This window comes from Sturnira hondurensis, unplaced genomic scaffold, assembly GCF_014824575.4.
Source record: "Sturnira hondurensis isolate 20B ecotype Veracruz unplaced genomic scaffold, ASM1482457v3 Scaffold0003874, whole genome shotgun sequence".
NCBI classification, from domain to species: Eukaryota; Metazoa; Chordata; class Mammalia; order Chiroptera; family Phyllostomidae; genus Sturnira; species Sturnira hondurensis.
The window spans coordinates 3,850,227-3,871,787 of record NW_028076505.1 but is presented as its reverse complement, the minus strand read 5'-3'; the positions used below and the strand labels follow the sequence as shown (position 1 = coordinate 3,871,787).

The 21,561-nt window shown below is 46.8% G+C and overlaps 1 protein-coding gene across 2 annotated transcripts in view; it reads right to left on the bottom strand.

Annotated features, from left to right (window-relative positions):
- Nucleotides 1–21,561, bottom strand: part of TRAPPC10 (trafficking protein particle complex subunit 10) — an 86,899-nt gene that overhangs the window by 50,089 nt on the left and 15,249 nt on the right. The window contains exons 2-4 of one of the 2 annotated variants that reach the window (XM_037043071.1): nucleotides 16,529–16,610; nucleotides 11,723–11,858; nucleotides 1,996–2,192 (exon numbers count right to left, since the gene is read on the bottom strand). In XM_037043071.1, coding sequence (XP_036898966.1) covers nucleotides 1,996–2,192; nucleotides 11,723–11,858; nucleotides 16,529–16,610 — 415 coding nt within the window. Of the gene's footprint in view, nucleotides 1–1,995; nucleotides 2,193–11,722; nucleotides 11,859–16,528; nucleotides 16,611–21,561 lie in introns of those variants that run through there. The other variant, XM_037043072.1, reaches the window with a different exon arrangement.

The window sequence follows — 21,561 nt, the reverse complement described above, 5'->3', positions numbered from 1 at the left end:
AACTTACAGCACATTAATACTACAGAATATCATAAATTCACTAACCATAATGGTGTGGAAATACATTTATTGTCAAAGAAAAACTATCACAATGTACAGTGGTATTCAGTGAGAAAGGCAAGTACAAACCACGCACCTGCAGCACGTCACACGCACACACGTGCACACAAAGAGAAGAAAGCATCTGAAAGATACCTACCGAATACTGAGTGCTAATATCTATTTTCTTCCTGTGCTCTGCCCTTTCTAACAATTCTACAATAAACCTGTAAACATCTGCAATCAGAAATTTAAAAAATTGTAAGCCACGTCAGGACCAGGTGTTCCAACATTTCCAAAGGCAGAAATTATATTGTCTAATAAAATAATTGTCAATAAAGATGCTACTAAGTTCAGATTTATGAAAATCTGACCAGTTTTTACATGAAAAAATATAAATTTGTCAAAGATAGCTTTGCAAATTAATGAAAATCAAAGTGTTAGAAGATATGTTTAAATATGGAGATAAATCGTTAAAAATTTTGGTAAGTTAAATTTTACGTATAAAGAATAGTCATTAAATGCAAGTTAATTTTAAATGGGCTCAGCAGAAACACACTTTTGGCTATTAGATAAAAACTGTATTAAAAGTAATCAACAGGCACTTCAAAAAAGTTACCATACAAATTCGAATGTTCCATAGTTTAGACTAATACACTCTATAAATACCACCTCGTTTACCTAATAAACCCCACAAACACTTCTCTTCTCCACTCAGCCACTCCAGGCCACCACACTGAATGTTCCTCATTCCACGAGGCCACGCTGCCCCCTCTGCCCGCCAGGCTCCCGCTCCCTGCTCTTCCTTCTCTGAGAACAAAAACATTGGTGTCCCTGAGTCACAGAGAGGGACAGGCCACTCAGGCATGGAGCATCTTGCGAAGCTCCTAAGGTGACTCCTTTGGGATAACTAACTTGTGAATAGATGACTCTAAGGAAAAATTCCCACAAGTCCAGACGGCATGAAATTTCTCAAAGATAAACCTTAAGCTCAACCATCTAACATTTTATCAAAGCTATAAATTAAGCAAGTTTGAACATTACTGAAAAGGAAGTCACATATGGCTCCTTCCCCTAGAGAACTGTCGATTCACTGGGTGACCCTGACACAGATCTCAGTCACAGAATGAATTAGCCTCGTGCCAGTCCAGGTGGTACCCGCAGCCGGCCCTCAGGAGCTCTCCCTTCTCATCCTTGACTCCTAAGCCCCACCACTGCTGCGTCCCCAGGGCAGCACCCCCCCACTCACAGTTCCAGAGCAGGCCGGCACCTCCCCCAGGCTCTTCCCACACACGGAACCCTTGGTCTCACACTTGGAAATGGTGGTGACTGTGGCGACCTCAGTGTGAGGCATGCCTGTCTCTGACACTATACCACACTTTAAAAGAACAGGGACCATGCTTCCCACTCACCTGCAGGACCTGGGTGAGTTGAAATACCAAACTATGCGACACAGACCCAAATTTACAGCGTTGAGAAACAGGCTGGCTGGCACAGCCGGGAACGGCATTGCTGAAAAGAAGTGCGCCACCCCCAGGAGAGAGGACAAAACCCAGGGGGAGGGGACAGTGAGTAAGAGGGGAGCCAGTCTGCACGACAGTTTGCACCAAGGCTTCAGATTCTGAAGGAGGGAAGCCAGCACCATGTAACACCTATTCCTAAGGGGTCCTGCTGCACCAAGAACAGCAAGGCTCCTCGGAGCCCTCGTTACGCTGATACCCATCATTGTCACGCTGTGCGTGGCCTCTTCACGGGGGGTTCTGTGTGCAGGCTTCCGCTGCCAGACCAGGAACTCCAGCAGGAGAGAGACCCGTCCTCCCTTCACACCCCGGTCACCCGCTCCAGCGTCAGGCACGCCCGCCACAGCCACTGGGGACGCACACACATCAGCGCCCAAGCCAATGACCTGCATTACCCAGGAATCAGCCCAATGAGGTGAAATTAAAGATCACTTACCTGTCACTCTGTTTATTACAAAAATCATTTCTTATTTTGTCCACAATAGAAGTTCGGGGAAGGATGTTGGTTTTGTTTTTTTTCTTGGCATCATTTTCAACTACCACTATTAACCAGTCCACAGAGCTATGGGCTTTCAGAACATTCTGCCACTTGGTAAGGTCGTCTTTTACTGTAGCTTTATACACTTCAGTGTCCTAAAAATAAATAAGTCACTGTGAAAGCAAGTTAATCAATCCCTTTTATTTATATGGCAAAATGTGTCCAGTAACAGAACACAGCAGCGACAGCACTTTACAGTTTCAGGCTGGGGACACTCCAAGAGACACCCAGCATGGAGCCACCCGGAAGGTCTCTGGGCACGGGCAACATGTGATCCCCAAATATTTGGGACACTGAAGGAAGACCTTCCCATGTCACAGTGAGGAAGACAGTGAGGATCAGACAGCTCAGGAAGTTGCCCACAGTGACACAGTCAGCGAGGCAAGCTGAAACTTTAAAACCCAGGTCAGCATGGCCACGGGCTCTGTGCCCAGGCCCTGTCATGTGCTCTGCCTGGATGGGGAAGGAGAGCAGAACCTCCGCCGCAGGCTGCCTGTCACCTCTGTGGGCTGGCTGTCACCACTGTGAGCTGGCTGTCATGGCAGGGCCGGGGCCAGCCTCCCAGCAGTCCCCTCCACAGCCCTCAGCTCTCTGCCAACCCCCAGAACCACTTCAAACTCCATGTCATTCCCAGGCCACACTTGGGGCGAGGCAGCCTCAGATGGGAGCCCAGTGAAAAAGGATTACCTGAGGCTTCTCTAAAGCTATTCTGGTTCTCACGGATCAACAGGACCACTGTCCTGGTCCTAAAAATCAGTGCTACTTCCAACTCTGAGCTCGGCACATCAGCCTGCCAAAGAGAACACCCGGCCTGCACCACAGCCAGCGAGTCCGGCCTCAGCCTCTTCCAGACAGAAGCAGGGAAAGGGAAACTGTCCTTGCCGTTTGTATCTCTGTTTACAGTCCCCTGTTTGCTCTATAAATGCACTTGGAAGATCCAGAGTGAAAATCTAAACACCAAGATACCTAATTCATTTCAAAATTAGGCATTTAAAACCTTTAAAAACTATACTTAGTAGCTGCTTTTCCCTCTTTTAATGGAAGAATCCTCATTATCCTGCCCATACTGCTGCAAATTTTTAGCCTTTCTGGAATAACAACTCCTGCAGATCTGTACTGATGTGACTGACTGATTCATGGACGAGTTCAATTTCAAGTTCTGTATCCAGTCCCACTTTTGGCTTCATTAATAAGTGAAAAGTTCCAAAAGGCAGTACTTATAATTTTTAACCTGATTTTAAAAACTATGTCCTTGGTTTAAATTAGAAGCAAATGTAAGCTGAAAAAATATTTTACTTAAAATTTAAGAAAAAAATCTTGCAAAAATCAATTTTCTATGAATTACTGTACCCATGCTCACATACTGTATGTTTTCCATAGAATGGCAGTGTTGGGGCTTGAAATGAGACTTCAGAATGCTGGTGTCCTGTAGCAACTCTGAGAGCCCAAATGCATCATCCCACCTGGAGGGTGAAACAAAATGCCAGACCCCAGAGCTTCTAATCTAAGAGTGGACACAAATCACAAGGCCCCATAGGCCAAGGAGCAGCAAAGAACTGAGAACCACAGGGCCTGGTTCCAGGTGCCCTGCACTCCCCTCCAGCGCCTCCCCCACCCCAGCTCTCTACCCCAGGAGGCGCCTAGGGCAGACACCTGCACACCCTCTGAGACACTCAGCAGGGCAGGCAGTGTGCAGGGACTCGGGAAGGGACCTCAATGAGCGGCAGGTGGGACAGAGTGCCCAAAAGCCCTGGGGAAATCGGGAGTTTACGGTCCGGCCTGTCACTCACGAGAGTGAGCCCACAGGGAAGGGTGCTAAGAAGACCCAAGCATCTCTCCAGAAGAGGAGCACAGGTGAGCCCTGAGGTTAAGGGTCTCTCAGGAAAAGAAGGCTAATAGCAGAAGAACCCATTAGCAGGGAAGGAGGGAAAGGTGTCCACGGGGGGGGGGGAGGGGGCAAGAAAGGGGCCTCAGGGAGGAGCAGCCCTGCCTAGGCCTCAGAGCCGAGCAGAATGAGGAGGGTGTCCCAGCATGAGGTATGGGACCCCAGGTGAGATGACGAAGGACTAGGGCACTGGCACGAGGTGTCTGAGGCCAAGCAGGACAGAGGACTTTCCCTGGGGGCGCTGTGGGTCAGAGGAAGTGAGGAGCGCATGATCCAGCACTGAGCGTCTGCTCCAGAGCAGAAGGGCGCCGTGTTGTGGGGGTCAGGATGCAGTGGTGGGGAGAGTGCCTGTGAGAGCAAGCATTCGAATAAGCAAACACCTGGGGGTTAAGGAGTGCCCGGCTTCCGGTCTCAGAGAAGGAAGCGGCAAGTGTGGAAAGGAAAGAACTGTAATCAGCCCTGTGGGACAGGACTGGAAGTAGGCTGTGCATGTATACACATGTCTGTGTGTGCACACTGAGCTACATGCGGAAATGCCGATGGGTGTGAAGGTGACACATGCACAGACACACATGCCTTCTCCCGCTGTGTCACTGAGATGGCTCAGTAGCCAACAGCACATCTGGCCCCAGATCTTGGTTTCTAAGTACAATTTCCCACTCAGAACCCAGGGTCCCTGGAGAACAGTGGACCCAGGGCTCAGGGAGGGAAAAAACTTGGAAAGGACCCTGGACGCCCTGTGTGGGGGGCGCTCAGACGGTGAAGGCATTTCCAAAGGTCACAGAAGCCGAATCTGGGACAGCCTAAGCATTAAAATAAATAATGGCATTAAGGAATTACATTCCAAAAACTAGAAATTAATGAGTGTGTACTGACACCAATGAACAAACGGGACCATTGCTCCCAGACAAGATGAAGTGACAAGGACCAGACTGACACAGCCACCTGAAACAACCTCCCCACTCCTCACCCCCAAAAAACACGAATCGAGGGGTTCCGAGACCCTGGACGTCAGGCAATGAAGCACAGTTCCTGGGAGCGGCCGCAGGGAGGCGAGCCCTGAGAGCAGTGCAGCTCCGAGAGGCTCTGACCACGGGCAGGGCGGGGCTGAGGAGGCCTCAGAGACGAAGGCAGCTGCTTCACAGGAGGCCACAGGGCCCGAGGGGAGAGCAGCGTGAGGGGCTCTGGAGGCCCGAGAATCGTCCTCGAGTGTCCGGCAGGGAACTGGTGAGCGCATGCACGCAGGCAGCACCCAGAGCCGGGGAAGAGACCCCTCAAGGCAGGATGAGACACCCACGCAGGGCTGGCAACAGTACCTGTGCTCACAGGCCAGAGCGGAACACCTCCTCGCTCACAGGGGTCAGGAGGAGAACTCAGAGAGTGAGGAACAGTTAGTCCTAGACTGCTCGCTGCTCCAGTCCCACCCACACATAAAAGCAATTCCTAAAAGGATCAAACTTAACCTAGTCAAAGCTCAGGAAAATTCTAGGCTTACAAAAAGACCAGAACTGGACAAAATCAAATCCATAATGTCTGGCATCCAATAAAAAATTGCCAGGTAGGAAAAAAGAACGTATGGTCCATAACATGTAGAAAAATCAATCAATGGAAGTAAATTCTGCAATGATGCGGATATGAAAATGAGTAGACAAAGCCATTAAAACAGTTTCGGTAACCACATTGCACATGTTCAAAATGTTAAGCAGAGCCATGAAAGATATTTTGAAAAGGAGGAGGGAAAAACCCTCTTGGAATTTCCAAAGATGCCAACCACAGCATCAACCTGGAAACTACACTGGGCAGTATCAAGAGCAGGTTAGACAACTTGAAGATGCAGAAACAAAAATCATCCAAATGAAACACAGAGGAAAACGCTCACAAAGCATCACCGCAGCATCAGTGAGACTTCAAGTGGACTAACATACAAGTAACTGGGGTCCCCGAAGGGAAGGAGAAAAAGGAGATACAGAAAAAATAGTTGAAGAAAAAATGAGCAACAATGTTCCAAATTTGCCAAAATTATAATCCCAAAAGCCAAAAAAAACCCAAGCACAGAAACATGGAAACTACATGAAGGCATACCACAATCAAACTGCCTAAAATCATGGATAAAGAAAAAAATCCTCAACCACCCAAAGAAAAAGATACCTATATACAAAGTAACAACAAGAAAAGATTGCTCATCGGTAACACTGGAAAACAAAAGACAACAGAGCAACATCTTTTAAGTATTAAAAGAAAAGAAAGGACCTTCAAACTAGAATTCTATCACCAGTGAAACATTTTCCAAAAATAAAGGCAAACGACTGTCTCAGAAACACGGAAGCTGAAGTGACACATCGCCACGGGCCTGCTGTGCAGAAAGGCGAGGGAGTCCTTCCAGCAGAGGGAATGACCACCACCTGCCAACCAGGATGGACCGACGGACGCAAGGGAAGGGGAGCGCCGGAAAGGAAAACCCTGCAGACCAAGGTAAAGATGCGACTGACCGTTAGAGTGGAACAGAGGGCCCATGCACCGTGGGGGCCACGACACAACAGTGCAGAGGCCGCGGGGGGCACGGAGGTGCATCGCTGTGCAGTTCTCGTGCTGCGTGTCAGGTGTGACTAGAAGGAAGGAGGCGCTAAGTCACAGATGAGGACAAACACGGCAGTGACTACAGCGAGTCCTCCAGCACCTCGTTCCATCCAACGCCATCTGACAGGGCTCGCAGACGCGTCACTCCCGTTTGTATTGCCTAGCCTGCGGCCAGCCTGGTTTCCTAACACATCACTTGGCTGCAGTTCCCAGAAGCCACTGATGACGTGAAGAGAGGACTGACTGAACTGCAGTAACACAACAAAGAGTTTTACTTTTAAATTTAAAATCCTCATTATTATCAACTTGCTCCAGGAAACTCTTCTTAATAGATAATAAAACTGAACAAATGAAAACCCTAAAACAACTACAAAATATACAGCTCCCTCAGAGAAAATGCAATTGAAGGAAAAAAACCGCCTCATTCATAATGCCCACAAAAACTATTCCGACAATATTCCGACAATATTCCAGTATTCTGACAATAAAAATTGTCGGAATAGTTTCACAAGACTTTTGTGAAAAGCACTGCAGAACGTTATTAAAAAACTAAAAAAGGTAAAAAGAAGTCAGAAACAAGCCATGTTCCCAGACAAGAAGATGCATGATCACCAATTCCTCTCTCATTAATCTATAACTTATTCAAGGCAGTCACAACCTAAACCCTCGATCTTTCCTTTTTTCTTTTAGACTGCTATTCCAGTTACCTGCTGCTTTGTAACAGCAGGCAGTATGTAACCATCCAGAACATTTACTCTGCTCACCAAGCCACAACCTGGAGACTTGGAGGACAGCTCGCCAGTGCCCCCTGGTGTCCGCTGTGGGGTTTGAAGGCTAAAACAGAAAGGCATCCCTGTCTGCTGGTGGACTAGCTTGGGGACCTGGACCCCCCGGGTCTGGGACTGCACCTCCAGTTGGCCTTCCCATGGGGGAACTTGACTTCCTGACAGAATGGTGGCTGACAAACATCGTTAGAGGACCTAGCAGAAGATAAGTTACCTTTTATGACTTAGTTTCAAAAGTTGCAGTGTCCCTTCTGCCAGGCAGAGGCCCAGGGGATCCACTAGAGGAAGCGCAGACCTGGCCTCTCCGTGGAGGGCTGTCCCTGACGCGGGCGGAGGAGCTACGGGTGGGATGTACTGGTACAGGCACTTTTGGGAAATAAAATTTGTACACCTACCAACCTGATTTCAAAGTTTATATAAAAGAGAAAATGTACGCTAATAAAGGGATTTATTTTAAAAGAACAGATAATCAACACACATTATAAAAATGTAATAATTAGAAGTCCAATCCTGGCACAGAGCAGACAATGATCAATACAACTGAAGTGTCCAGAAGACTGCACATGTGGGATTTTGGCTCGAAGGAGGTATTTTTCAATCAGTGGGAAAAAGACAAATATAAAACGATGCTAGGCCAATTTGCTACACATTTAGACTGTAATATTAGGCCCCAAGTCCTTATAGCTCCTGCCACACACAAAAATCACCTGAAGTTACACAGATCAAATTACAAAATCATTACAAGAAAATCAGTTACCTTCAGATAGACAAGGCCTTTCTAAACAAGATATACTACTCAGAAACCATTTTTTAAATGACATGTTTCATTCCATAAAAGTTATACTGGTTACAAATACCAGTGCACTAAACAATACATCAACTGCCTTTATAAATCAGCAACTGCAGAAGATGCAAGAGAAGCTGAAACATACTGATAGAGAAGGCTTTAATGTACCACCGTCAATTAAAGACAGGTCAAGTGGACAAAACACTAAAATGTAAAGGATCTAAGCAACATAATAGGCAAGATATTTCTATGAATACATGTTTAACATAAATACCTTAAATTAGAGAAAACACATTCTCAAACAGGCATGGACCACACAAAGACTGATCACTTATTAGGTCACAGAGAAAAAATAAGTTTCATAAAGCAAATAATGCAATAAAATTAGAAATCTCTAAAAATTTTAAACTTTCTTTCTGTTAAACTACTAGCTGTAAGAGACAACACAAACAGAAAATAGAGAATACCCCAAAACAATTATAGAATACTGGAGCACATTTAAGTCCTTATCTTTACAGACCCATAGCAATAAAAATTTAAAAGCAAAAATAAATGCATTCCCAACTCAAAAAAACTAGAACAAGAACAAAGTAAAACATAACAAAAGAAAGAAAATAAGTAAAATGAAACAAAAATTAATGGAGACAGCAGACGAACAGTATGGCAGATTGATGAAGAAACCCCGGTTCTCTCAGAGGAAGACCCCGCCCCTTGCGATGACGTCATCAGGAAAGAGCGGGAGAAAGTAGACACACAGAAGGAGCCATGATGGACCCAGCTATGGACACAGCATATTTTATAAGTCAAAAAAGACCACAGACCTCAAGAAAAGTAAATTTTAAAACTTAACTAAATATATAATTTCTAAGAAAAGTACAGTTTATCAAAATTGACAAATGGCTAAACCAGACCCATTTCCATGGAAGGGATTCAGGAAGCAGCCAAGGACCTGCCCCGCGGAAAGCACCAGGCCCAGATGGGTTCATGGGAAAATGGCACCAAACCTTAGCCACCAGAGTCCCAGTGTTACAGAAATTGTTTCAGAAACAAAGAAAAAAACTTCAAAGTTCTTTTGATGAATCAAGTATAACATTAGTACCTCGAGTTGAGAAAGAGCACAAAAAAAGCAGAGACCAATCACTTGTGGACACAGATACAAAAATCCTAAATAAAGCGAACAAACACCTAACCCACGTTAGGAAAATAATACTTGACTGAGAGGGATTTCCACCAGGAACACAAGTGTGGCTCAATAATCAGAAACCCATGAATGTAACTCAACATATTAATAGATCTAAGTGGAGAAAATCATATGACGATCTCCACTGCATGTAAAAAAGCCTTCAACAAAATTCAACAATGTATTTCTAATAAAAAACCCTGAAAAAGCAGGATGGATGGAACTTCCTTACATGCTCCTATGAACTCACCTCTGTCCCTAGAGCCTACATCGCACTGAATAGGGAACCACGGCAGGCACCCCCTCTAAGGCCAGGAGCAAGGCAAGGTTCCCACTATCTCTGCTGCCACTTAACAATGTCTTAGAACTGAGAAAACATGTGAGGCACAGAACCGAACAAGAAGAGGTCAGACTATCTCTATTTGATAGGGTATCTGGAAAGCGCTACTGGGACCTATAGAACCAATGATAACTAACTCAAACAACGGAAGAATTCAGCAAGGGTAACACGAAAAAATTAAGAACTGTCATATACAGCAAAAATAGCCAACTAGAATATATCACGGAGAGAAAACACACGGGCAAGAGCAGCTAGGGAAACGCTAAAAGGCCGAAGGCCAAGGAGGGCTGGCCCAAGCGGAGAGAACGAGCATCCCCGTCCATCTAGGAAAGTGCAAACCGCAAACTACTGCTGGACTCTTCTCAGAAGGTCTGCTTCCAGCTGTAGCACAGCGCAGCAGCTGCCAAGCTGCATCATGCTTGCAATAGGACTGGGCCCGCAGCAGACGTGTTGGTGGCGTGGAGAGCGGGGTGAGTACAGACATCAAGTGGGCGAGGCAGAAAGAGCCCTGTGGGGCCAGGCTAGACTCCGCGACATTGCTATCTGCTCTGATCTCGAGAGATGAGATATCCTGCATTGCTCTGTCCACAAAGAGGGCGGGAAGCAGGGGCGCTCCACAGTGGCCAAGGACACAGCGCTCTGTGAAGACGTGGCTGCTTCCAGGACAAGGGCAGCAAACTACAGGAACCTAGAACATCTTTACTGTCCCGGAAAGTTAGACAAAGCTCAGGGGACACAGGAGCAAGTCTGGAGTGACCACTGGCCACATCTGAGAAATCTGAACATCAATTAAGTAAAAGCACTAAATTAAACAAAAACCCATGCAGGCTCTTTCCCAGAGTAGAGCACAGGCTGGTCAACTCAGGGGAGCGGCACTGGCAACCCTGGGTAAAGACTGCTCAGGAGGAATCACCAGGGGCGAAGTCTCAGAACGAACACCACACGAAAAGGGCACTCACACCGTCCTGAAGTGGCCCCCGGAGGTGGCTTACTCGCAGCAAGGGGAAACCAGACAACGCCCTGACCACAAATTGAATCTGACTTGACCACTGAGGGGCTGGAGAGGGAAGAGGTACCAGGCCTGGGGCAGCCACCTCTAGGCCTTCTCCCAAGGCTGGCCCTGGGCCGGCACCTGGGAACGGGGACTGTGGGAGGGCCCTCAGCATGTGTGACGGGAGTGCCGCACTGGGCCTAAACCGTCTGCACAGCACAATGGCCATGCTGACACCTCTCTCCCTCTGGGAGGGTGAAGTTTGGGGCAAGTGCTGGGCAGGGGTGCCATGTGACCAGCCCCGATAAGAGCCCAGGGTGCTGGGTCTATGATGAATCCCCCTAGTAGACAACTTCTCACACATGTCACTGAGCTCAAGCAAAAGATGCGCGGGGTACAGTCCAGGGAAACCAGCATGAGCTTTGAGTTCATTCTCATCAAAATTACAAAAACTGTCTCTGCCTCCTCAGATTCAGGTTAAAATGCCATGCCATGATTTATGTATTTTGTATATTATAAATGCTTGCTCTTGTGACCCACAAAACTTCCTATTAATTCATGACAGTAGAATTATGCCAAGAACGTAAAGTTTCTTTCTGGATTCAAGAATACACAACGGCCAAGTTCAAGGAAAGGCGGCCAGCAGCAGCGCTCACTCCCTGGAGGGACAGGCATGGATTGTGAGGAAGGACACGGTGCCCCTGGCCCTCAGAAAGTCTACAAACTGGCAAGGGACACACAAGGACTATTCGCCAGGAGGGCAAGAACAGGAGGTTGAAGAAATGAAGCTGAGAATAAACAGAAAAAATGCCTAGAGGTCACTCGGTCACAGAGATGGCTCACAGAACCCGAGCACGGGAAGTAAGACTGTGCTGGCCGATGACCACAAGGGCAACACACTAGGCCAGACCGGAAAGATGTGACAAAGCCACACACACGGCTGAGGAACAGAGACAAGGGAACACCAGGGTGAAGGGTACGCTGGCGAGAACATATGAAAAACCATGGTTGTCTCAGAAAAACCTAGGCCCGTGAGGTCTTACCCCGATTCCAAGAGAGGTCCCCGCAGTGAACACTTACACAGCACTCCGTCCAGTAAACGTGCAGGAAGGGGAAGGTGAGCAGGGCCTTGTTTCCTTCTTTGGGCAGCAGCTCCTCCTTGAACTGCACGAAGTTGGACTCTAGGTGAATCATCTTGGGAGCCCGGCCGTAGGACCTGCAAGCAATTTGTAGTCAATGAGAAAAGCAACTGACGGACGTTCAGCAGAAAGAAATAACGCAACAAGAATATACGCATTTCCATGAGTTCAGAAGTACGTATAGACTATTAACCCTGCAAATTCTGTAAGTTATTTTAAACACACTGCACGACTACATATCAAAGCTATCTCTCCGTAACATCTTCCAGTTACTCGGTGATGCTCACGTGCAGAGGAGCACACTGTCTAACCAGGCTGTTTGCAACAACGCAGACTTCTGGGGAAAACGGACCTTACTTGGAGATTAACTTCATCTTTAAGTCACTGGAAAAGAGGAAAAGTTCCCAAATGTCAAAAGTGCAATTTGAAACTATGAAAGCTTTAAACTGCACCAGCAGTTTTGCCTCCTGTATTATCTGAAAAAGAGAATCATCTGGTGAAAGAGAACAGGTTTTGTCTGCAGAGCACAAATAAAAACGTGGTGACCACCCTCCCCCCTTTTCCCGCTCCGAGAGGCAAGAACGCAGAAACCCCACCAGCTACAAACATCTAACCTAAGGCTATCAGAGGATGTGGGTGCAGTGTAGTTACACTTCTAAAAATAAATTATGTCACCCGTGTCTTTTTCCAAGGCTTATTCTCCACCTCTAGAGAGAAGCTGTGTCTCTAATCTCAGGAGCATCTGTGTTTAACAAGCTGACACCAGCCATGTTGAATGTGACCAGGCTCACACGTGAACTTGTCTATATCCTATTTGCAGGCTATTTTTCTGTCTGTCCTTTGTGAAATTAATCAAATTTTCTTTTTCCCTCTTAACCATCTATCCCTATTCTGCTGTTAGTTACATTTTTATTTTAATATACATAAATGTACATTTTCTTTCAAATATTAAAGTAAACATGTAGCCCTGGCTAGTGTGGCGCAGTAGGTTGAGCGCTGGCCTGTGAACCAAGCGTCACTGGTTCGATCCCCAGTCAGGTCAGGGCACATGCCTGGGTTGCAGACCAGGTCCCTAGTGGGGGGCACACGATAGTCAACCACACATCGATGTTTCTCTCCTCTTTCTCCTTCCCTTCCTCTCTCTCTAAAAATAAATCAATAAACTCTTGAAGAAAAAAATGTATACTCCTTGAATGACACAGGACAGTATACCTTCTCTCTGCTTTCTTCCACACATCTGGAATTTTACATTTTTTCATTTTTAAAAGGATCAATACCTTAACTTCAGCAAAATATTTTGACTTGTTTGTTGGCAGCTGCTTCTTTCATCTTGTGAATCCTGAGTTCATTTTTCCTCTTGTTGAGATCCATCCTTTCATTATTCAGTCAGGGTGGCAGGGTTTCTGACCACACACGTCTGAAAATGTCATTACTCACTGCTTCCCGACCACCTCCATGTCGTCGTCACTCTGGAGTAACACACACACGGCTGCGTGCAGTGCGGTGAGACAGAGCAGGGCCCCGGGCCCCCAGGCCCCAGCCGGGCCCCCGAGGCTGACGTCGCTCAGCACTCCATCTCCTCCAGGGCCCACGGAGGAAGGCGCTGGTGCAGTTTCCCTCTTGCACCAGTTCTGGGCTCAGAGGTATTTTCCCTCAACACTTTGAGAAGACTGTCCTTAAATGTTCTACTTCAAACTGTCTTTTACATGTCGAGAGAGATGCAAATTCTGTTTCCCTTTTCTCTGTTTTCTTGGCGCGGCTTTCAGTTTGGCTTTCTTTCCGCCTGACTTTCTGCAGGCTCCCGAAATCTCCGATCACTTCTGGGAAAATCCTGATGTTGGTTCTTCAAATACTGCCTGTCCTCGTTCTCTGTTTTCTCCTCTGAAACATCTATTAGAAGGACATTGAAACCTTTGGACAGAAACGCCACGTCTCTGCTTTTCTTGCATGCTCCCCATCTCCAGCTCCGGCAATTAAGCCTAGCACTTCTAAGCTTGATCTTTCAACTCACTAGCTTGCCCTTCAGCTGTGCAACTGCTCAGTGAATCTAGCCAAGTTTGTGCTTCAAGCTTTTTTACCTCCAAGAGCTACTCAGTTAATTTCGAATTTTTATGAAAGTAATATGGACACACTCTAACATGTCAAATATTATGAGTTAGCTTTTCTCACACACACACAAGTGCAGGTGCCTACCCTGTCCTCTCTACCTCACCTATGTACTAGTCTCCTAGAGTTGACATTAAAAACGCACCGCAAACCTGGAGGTTTAAAACCACATTCATTTTCTTACAGTTCAGGCGGCCAGGAATTTGAAATCAAGGTACTGGCGGGGCTGGTGCCCTCTGGGAGCTCTGAGGGAAATCCGTCCCTTGCCTCTCCCCTGCCTTCCCCCCAGCCTTGGCCTGTGGGTGCATCACTCCAACCTCTGCCTCCATCTTTATGTGTCTCTTCCTTTTCTGTGTCTTCCTGGTCATTGGCCTTAAGGCCCAACCAAATCCAGGATGAGCTCGTAGTGAGATCCTTAACTTGTATGTATCTGCAAAAACTCCTATTCCAAGTAAGGTCCACATCCACTGGTCCCAAACAGACTCACCTTCTGGGGCCACGATTCCACCCACTGCCTTTCCCCAGGCACTTCATTTTAGACCCAATCTTCCACCATGGGAGATGGGAGCTGCAGATTCAGCTGTCTTCCCCCCCTCCTCCTCTCCCTCCCCATTCCCAGTGGCTCCGTCACAACTGTTGCCCAAATTATTAAAAGCAGAAGCACTATTCACTAATAGGTCAAGTAACGTCTGTTCTTACAGTAGCTTTAGAACCTAACTTTTCCTCTTCTTGGCACTTTTATTTTCTGAGCTTCCAGTGTCACCATTTTGAAACCTTCCAAAGCTCTCCAACAGAACTGACAACTCCCTGAATGCTGCCCACACAGTCAGACATCAGGTCACTACCAGTTCTTTTCCCTGGTGACACACCGTAGAGCCCTCAGTCCTGCTGCTCTGATCAGGAGGACATCCAGGCCCCAAACTGGGGGAAGCACCTCCTCCCAGTGTTTTCTAAGGCAGGGAGTGTGGTAGGCCTTGTCCCTAGGACCACCCAGTGTCTCCTGAGATACGCGCTCACTGTCTTGCCTGGGGAGCAGGGATGTGGCGCCGGATTCGTGGGTCTCAGCTTTAGACCCGCTGGTTCCAGAACGGCCCTGCTCCCACCTGCTGCAGCGCCTCACACCCAAGGGCCCAGCGCTTCTCCGTCCACAGAGAGACACCCCACCCCCAGGGTCTGACAGGGGCAGACCACTGCCACTGCTTCCGCGGACACGCGATGGGGGCCCTGCAGCTCCCTGCCCACCCCTTCTGCCACCTCCCTTTCCAGCCTGGTCTTGCCCTTGCCTACCAAGGTCCTGGGTGGGCCCTGGATGGGCCCTGTCACCTGTCGGGGACTTCCTGCTCTTCAGGGAGCCACCGCTGCAGACACATGGGGCTCAGCTGTCTCTCCTAACTCCTCCATTTCGCTTCCTTCTACCAAAAAGGCGTCCAGACCTCTTTGCTGCCATTATTTCCACCCCTTTCTCTGTCTTTGTGCATTTATGCCCTTTTCAGTCCTTTTTCTCCTTCAGTGAGGTTTCAGGAAGGTGAATACATGCATTAATCTATGTAGTCTCTCTACTTCGTTTCCCCCCCGAGTAACTCCCTTTATTGCTTCTTGGATACATCTTTTTCTTTTACCTTTCTATTATAAATGTTTACATAGTATATTCTTATTTGAAATCCTTTTCAGATTACTTTATTTCTTCAGACATTGAAGTCCTCCATTTGCTGAGTGAGCTGTTTTCTCTCACTCACAGCACTGGGCCTCCTCAGAGGTTGTTTTGAAAGAGAATTCTCCCACCCTCTGCAGCACACTATTTATACTGAATGTCAGTCAGTAAACACACCCCTGCAACACAACAAGCGGGCACAGAAATGAGACTAGACCCGGTGGAGGCCCAGGTGAGTCACCCCCAGAGAGCCCCACTGACCCCTCCCGGCACTGGGTACAAACTGGTGGTCAGAAAGGAAGAATAGCAAGAACCAGATCTGTGTGAGTATGAACAACAGAAAAGTATGTATCCACCTTGTTAAAATCAGATTACTTGTATTAACAAATAAATATCCAAACACTTTCTAAAACTCATAGCTTACCAGAAATCAGTTTTCCAACAAGTTAACTCAAAGTCAATCATCCCCTCTGAACACAGCAGGGATGTCACTCAATGAACAACTACACACAGTGGGGCGGCCCGGGCGGCCGGCACGGTTTCTCTCACTTTTACGAAACGTCTCTCTGCACACTGCACACTTTCTCACCCGTAAGGAAGAACCTGGGAGGGCAGGGATCTCGGGCGGGGGGCAGCGCTGCTCAGGAGAACGCAGATAAAGGCCCACCTTCTGCTTAATGTACAGCCTGGGTGAGCGCGTCTCCTTTCCCAAGGGTCTGTGCCTTTGAGATGTTCTGATGAACCCAAAGGATCAGAAATCATTCTTGTAGAAGTGGGCGTGTAACTCAAAAGGATCACTTCTTTCTGCCATCCGATGCCTCACTAGGAAAACCAACGAATTCCTCCAGGAAGAAGGCCCACGGGCTGACACCATGTAGTTCCTCCACAGCTCACTTCAGCTCTCAGGCTGTAATCTGACTACCCACCTTGCTCACACAAATGTCTAGAAAGTGAAGAGAGAGATGCAGCCAGAAAACAAGCACGCCATACCTTCTCCATTCCATCGGTTCTCTTGGCAGCTGCTGGGAGAGCGTTGGGTAAATGGAGGTAAACAAATTCTGATCTCCAGCACCTACAACAAGAATAAAGAGAAATCCAGTTAAGACATTTGTAGGTAAATGTAGGCAAAACGGGCTCTAGAATTTATTAGGCTGGCAATTTTAGACTACTTCATATTTAGTAAAATGACATCACAAAATGAGACTGTCTTTAAATAATCGATCTCTAGAACACCCAGCACCTGACATTGATGGTCTAACTTAACCCTCACGACACCTCCACGAGTGGGTCTGGTTTTCCCCTCCAGGAGGAGGAGGGTCAGAAAAGTTGAGTGACTTGCCCAAAGCCGCCAAGCTCGGGAGAGAGGGCCCCGCCACCTCCACCCAGGTTCACCCCCAGCCTGCTCTACAGCCGCTACCTTCTTCAATGTCAAGACAACAGCCAGAACATCCCGGCAGAAAAGGAGACCCAAGGAGAGGTTGGGAGAAAAGGAGAGGTTTCTTCAACAATGGAAACTCTCTGTGCATCAAAATGACATCAGGAGCAAATCAGGAGCAAAACCGCACAGGACACGTTCTCTGCACACACACTATGCAAAACTCTCGCCATGCGGTCTCTCACTCAGTCCCTGCACTAAGCCTAGCAGACTGGAGCCAGCCTCACAGAGAAGGGAAGGGAGGTCTGAGAGCCAAGGCACCCAGAGCACCCGACCACACTGGCAGACACTGGTTGGCCCCGGCCCGCGCCCACCCTGTGTGTCTGACTCTGTGCTGCACCCCCACTCGGCTTCTCACTCAGCTCTTCCACAGCAGCTTCACAGAGTGGAAACGCCCACCGAGCTCTCATAAAGTGACAGTGTGACACACTGTTACAGTCGAGCTAGAAAAGGACCTTTCTCCTGTAGGCTACTCAAATTCTTATACTCAGAGGGTCCTCCAACACTGAGCAAACCGTTTTCCAAACTGCTTTTTTGTCGATTTTAAAGAAATCATGGGGAATTGATGGGGGTCATTAATACATTTGCTTGTTTTGCTACCATGAACCTACAAAAACAAAAATGAAAAATAAACCTACCCAAACCACATAACAACGTCAAGTCACTGCCAAGAGGAATGACATTCTGGACAGCTGTGCTGTGAGCACCTGAGCGTGGTGAGACATGGTGACAACGGCCTGAATTCCTGAATCCCATCTCAGCTCCACCTCTACCAGCTGAACACCCTGGGCGACCATTTACCACCCCACTCCCAGCCCTCACAGGACCATCTGTGAAAGGGAGGAGTAAGACACCAACCCCCAGGGCTGAGGTGGGACTAAATGAGTCGACACTGATAAATAACCTTGAATAAGGCCTGATACCCAGTAAATACTCGTAAGGGTTACTATTATTCCAGTTTTTGTAAAAATAAAAAAATTTTGTTTTAATCATGTTTATTTATTTGATGGTCATCCTAGAAATCATTAAAGTAAAAAAAACCTTCAGTTAGATCTCTTGTCTTTGCCAATTTCTGTTGCCTCTTTTAAAAGTTCCAAGATTAATATACAAAAATCACTATTTTTTTCTTATGTAGAAGTTAGGGTGACTATATGAAAGCTTTCTCCTCTCTCACCAGGTTTGTTGTGAAGTCTCACGTGAATACCTAATTTACATAAGTACACAGAATAAACCAATGAAGTGCCTCCAGGTCTCCCCCCTCCCCCCCCAACCCGCCCCTGTAAGCTTTCTCCCACAGGAAATCCTATTATACAATAAAACGTCCATAAATGGACACACTAAAGTAACAACTTTTCTTACATTCTGTTGTGAAATAAAAATGTACTCTGTGTCCAAATTTTCATTTTTAAATATTATAGGTTAATTAGCACATCTGTCAAGGACAAAGATGTCCTCTAACAATAACTGGGGACTTATTAACACAAGACCATTAGATCTCAGCACCTGTTATGAACTGTGTGTCCCCACCACCAAATTCATGCTTTGAGACTATCTGAGATAAGATCTTGAAAGAGGTGATTAAGTTAAAATGAGATCCACAGGGTGGGCCCTGATCCAATCTGACTGGGTCTTTCTAAGAAGAGAAAATGGGACGCACAGAGACACGGGGACAGGAAATGACCATGTGAGGACACAGCAAGTAAGTGGCCACCTACAAACCAAGGAAAGAGGCTGCAGACACCTACCCTGCTGACACTCTGAGCTTGGACTTCCAGCCACCAGAACGTTAGAAAATAACCTTCTGTTGTTTAAACCACCCAGTGGACAGCGTTTCTTTGTGATAGTCCTGGCAAACTGACACAGTGCCCTAATTTAAATTTGGAGGTCAAATCCCTCTAACCCATCAAAGCCCTACATTGAACAAAAATGAAGAAATGCCACCATGATTTCCTCTGAATATGCAGCTACTATTAAGTACGATACTCTTAAATCTGTATTATCATGAAAATTAGAGATGCCTCTGCAAATGAGCCACAGAGAACCGGAGCACAAAACAGCAGGGCTGGGACGGGCTGGGGCAGAAAACCTGAAAGAACTGGGTCTCGGCCTGCGTGACGGGGAGTCAAAGTAACAGTACGTACAACTGTAGCTTCCCGAAACAGCCCGACCACCAAAGGAGAAAGTCATTACCGCATACAGGTCTGGGCTGCAAGATCAACGACTTCTAGGCTGAGTTTTTGTTTTAATCCCATGGGCAAGAGAGAAAAACCAAGGATTCAGTTACTAGAAAACAGCTGCTAAAAGCAAATACGAGGCTTGAGACAGATGTGCCCATGTTCAGAGATCCCTGTTCAGAAACTTGCTGTGCTCACTTTTCTGACGCCAGAGGCCTGTTAAAAGAGTCAATTCAGACTACTTAACAAATAAGCTTCTTCTCTTTTTTTTTGGTGAGGGGGAAGACATCAAAATAATTAACAAGTAATTCAAAGCACAGTCCCATGAACATAAACCTGCATGTGTGTATGTGTGTGTGTCTGCACATACGCTGCCAGTCCTCATCACTAACCAGGGGACAAAGTCACAGAGATCTGAGCACTCAGTAACCCCGGCACCACGGGTGGTTTCAGGGGCGTGCACACACCAGCACGGCTGTCCTCTGCCCCTTGTCACATCAGTGCAGGGCGGCACCCCGGCAGGAGGTGATGGAGGAGTAGGCGCAGGAGACACTCAACTGTGAAGGGAAATGCCAGGGGACAGTCACCTTGCTCTGAAGTGATCAACATAAGCTCTCAGTCTGTGGGCCGCTGGGCACTGGCCCCCAGGCGGAGGAAGAGCCCACAAGCTGGGGAAAGCCCAGTTCAGACACTCCAAGAAAGGCGGGCACAGCCCCGGGTTTCTGACCACATGGGCCTGTTTTCTTATTATTTATGCTAGTTGTAACTGGATTTTCTGTTACATTTAGTCAGATGACTGATACGGACCTTCACTATTTCCTGAATTATTTCTGCACACGCTGAGATTTTTGCAAGCATATATTCCTGTATCAATCACATAATTAAAAAAATTTTATGTTACGAGCTGATAAGAATTAATCAAACACAGGGAAAAGAATTCAAAAAGATTATTTCAGTGATTTAAGCATAAATGTATTTTGACAAACCCTGCTTAATATTTTCTCAAAATCTCTAAAACAGAAGCATTTGGGGTCTAAATTACAGAGTAAGTACTTAGTATCTTACATCGACATTAAAAAGACACTAACACAAGCCCAACTGACACAGTCACTACAGATTTAGATGCCGCATTTAGATGTTAGATCACCGACAACAAGACAATGAGAAAAATGGCCATTTTAGAGCACTTCTCCTCTTCAAAGAAGTCTATTATCACTAAAAATAGAATCCTGCAGGACAGTCTTTTTAGACCGAAGATGCTATCACTAAAATGAGAGTCTAACCCAAGCCGAGGACAGGCCCAGACAGACCCAACAGTGACGCTGCTGCTAACCAGCCACATGGCCGGCCCAGGTACAGCTGTCGTCACAGCCCCATGCCATTCGTTTTACCTTCAGTCGGTGTAAAGGGCAATGGACTGTTTACTGACAATCATTTCAAGCACAGAACCTTTTACTTTGGGCCCACTAGAACTGCCAAGTCACAAAGTATTTCACATTGAAGTATTTTAAAATTCAAATCTGGAATTCTTAGCAGTCCGTTGCAAGCAGAACAGAATCAATTATTAAGTGGGCGCCGAATGAGCGGAGGACTCTAGGACCCGCTTTGGTGAAAATGCCTCAAACAAGACGCACAGCCAGCTTCTCATCCCAAAATCTTAGGACCAAACCACACCGCCCCAAGTGGTTCTCTTTGGGGATGAGATTATGGAGTTCACACTGCATTTCAGGAACACAGGCTGTCAAAAATAAAGGCATACATTCTCTTCAACCTAAGAGAAAGTATTTGTATCTACAATCAAAAGCTATAGATTTATTTTGTTAATATTCCTATGCATATGCAACAATTAAAAAATATTTTAGGACTCAATTATGACATAAGATTGACTTTGGAACTGTCTATATGGAAAAGTAGCACTAATTACCAAATGTGGTTTGAATGCTCAAGAGAGAGCTATAAATTATGCCTCAGGGGATCACAAGGTTAGACTGAAAAGTCACCTCTCTGTAGGGAAGGACACACGATTTTCATGCTCATAAAGTCATTACTTCCTATGGCTTCTCCTCCAGGCACACTAAGGGCATTCACAACTCTCCTCTGGTGTCCCGGAACCTGTAAATAGGTTACATCACCTGACAAGGAAAAATAAAGGTGCAGGTGGACGAAGGTTGCTGCTAACCGGCTGACCTTAAATAAACAGATTATCCTGGATTATCCGGATGGGCCCACTGTACTCACAAGGGTCTCAGAATGGGGAAGAGGGAGGCAGAAAAACCAGAACCAACACTGAACTGGTCACTGCCGGCTGTGAAGATGGAGAAGGGAATGAGCACCAAGGAAAGTGGGGGCCTCTAAAGGCTGGAAAAGGCCAGGAAACAGACTCTTTCCTCCAGCACGTCCATGGAAAACCAGCC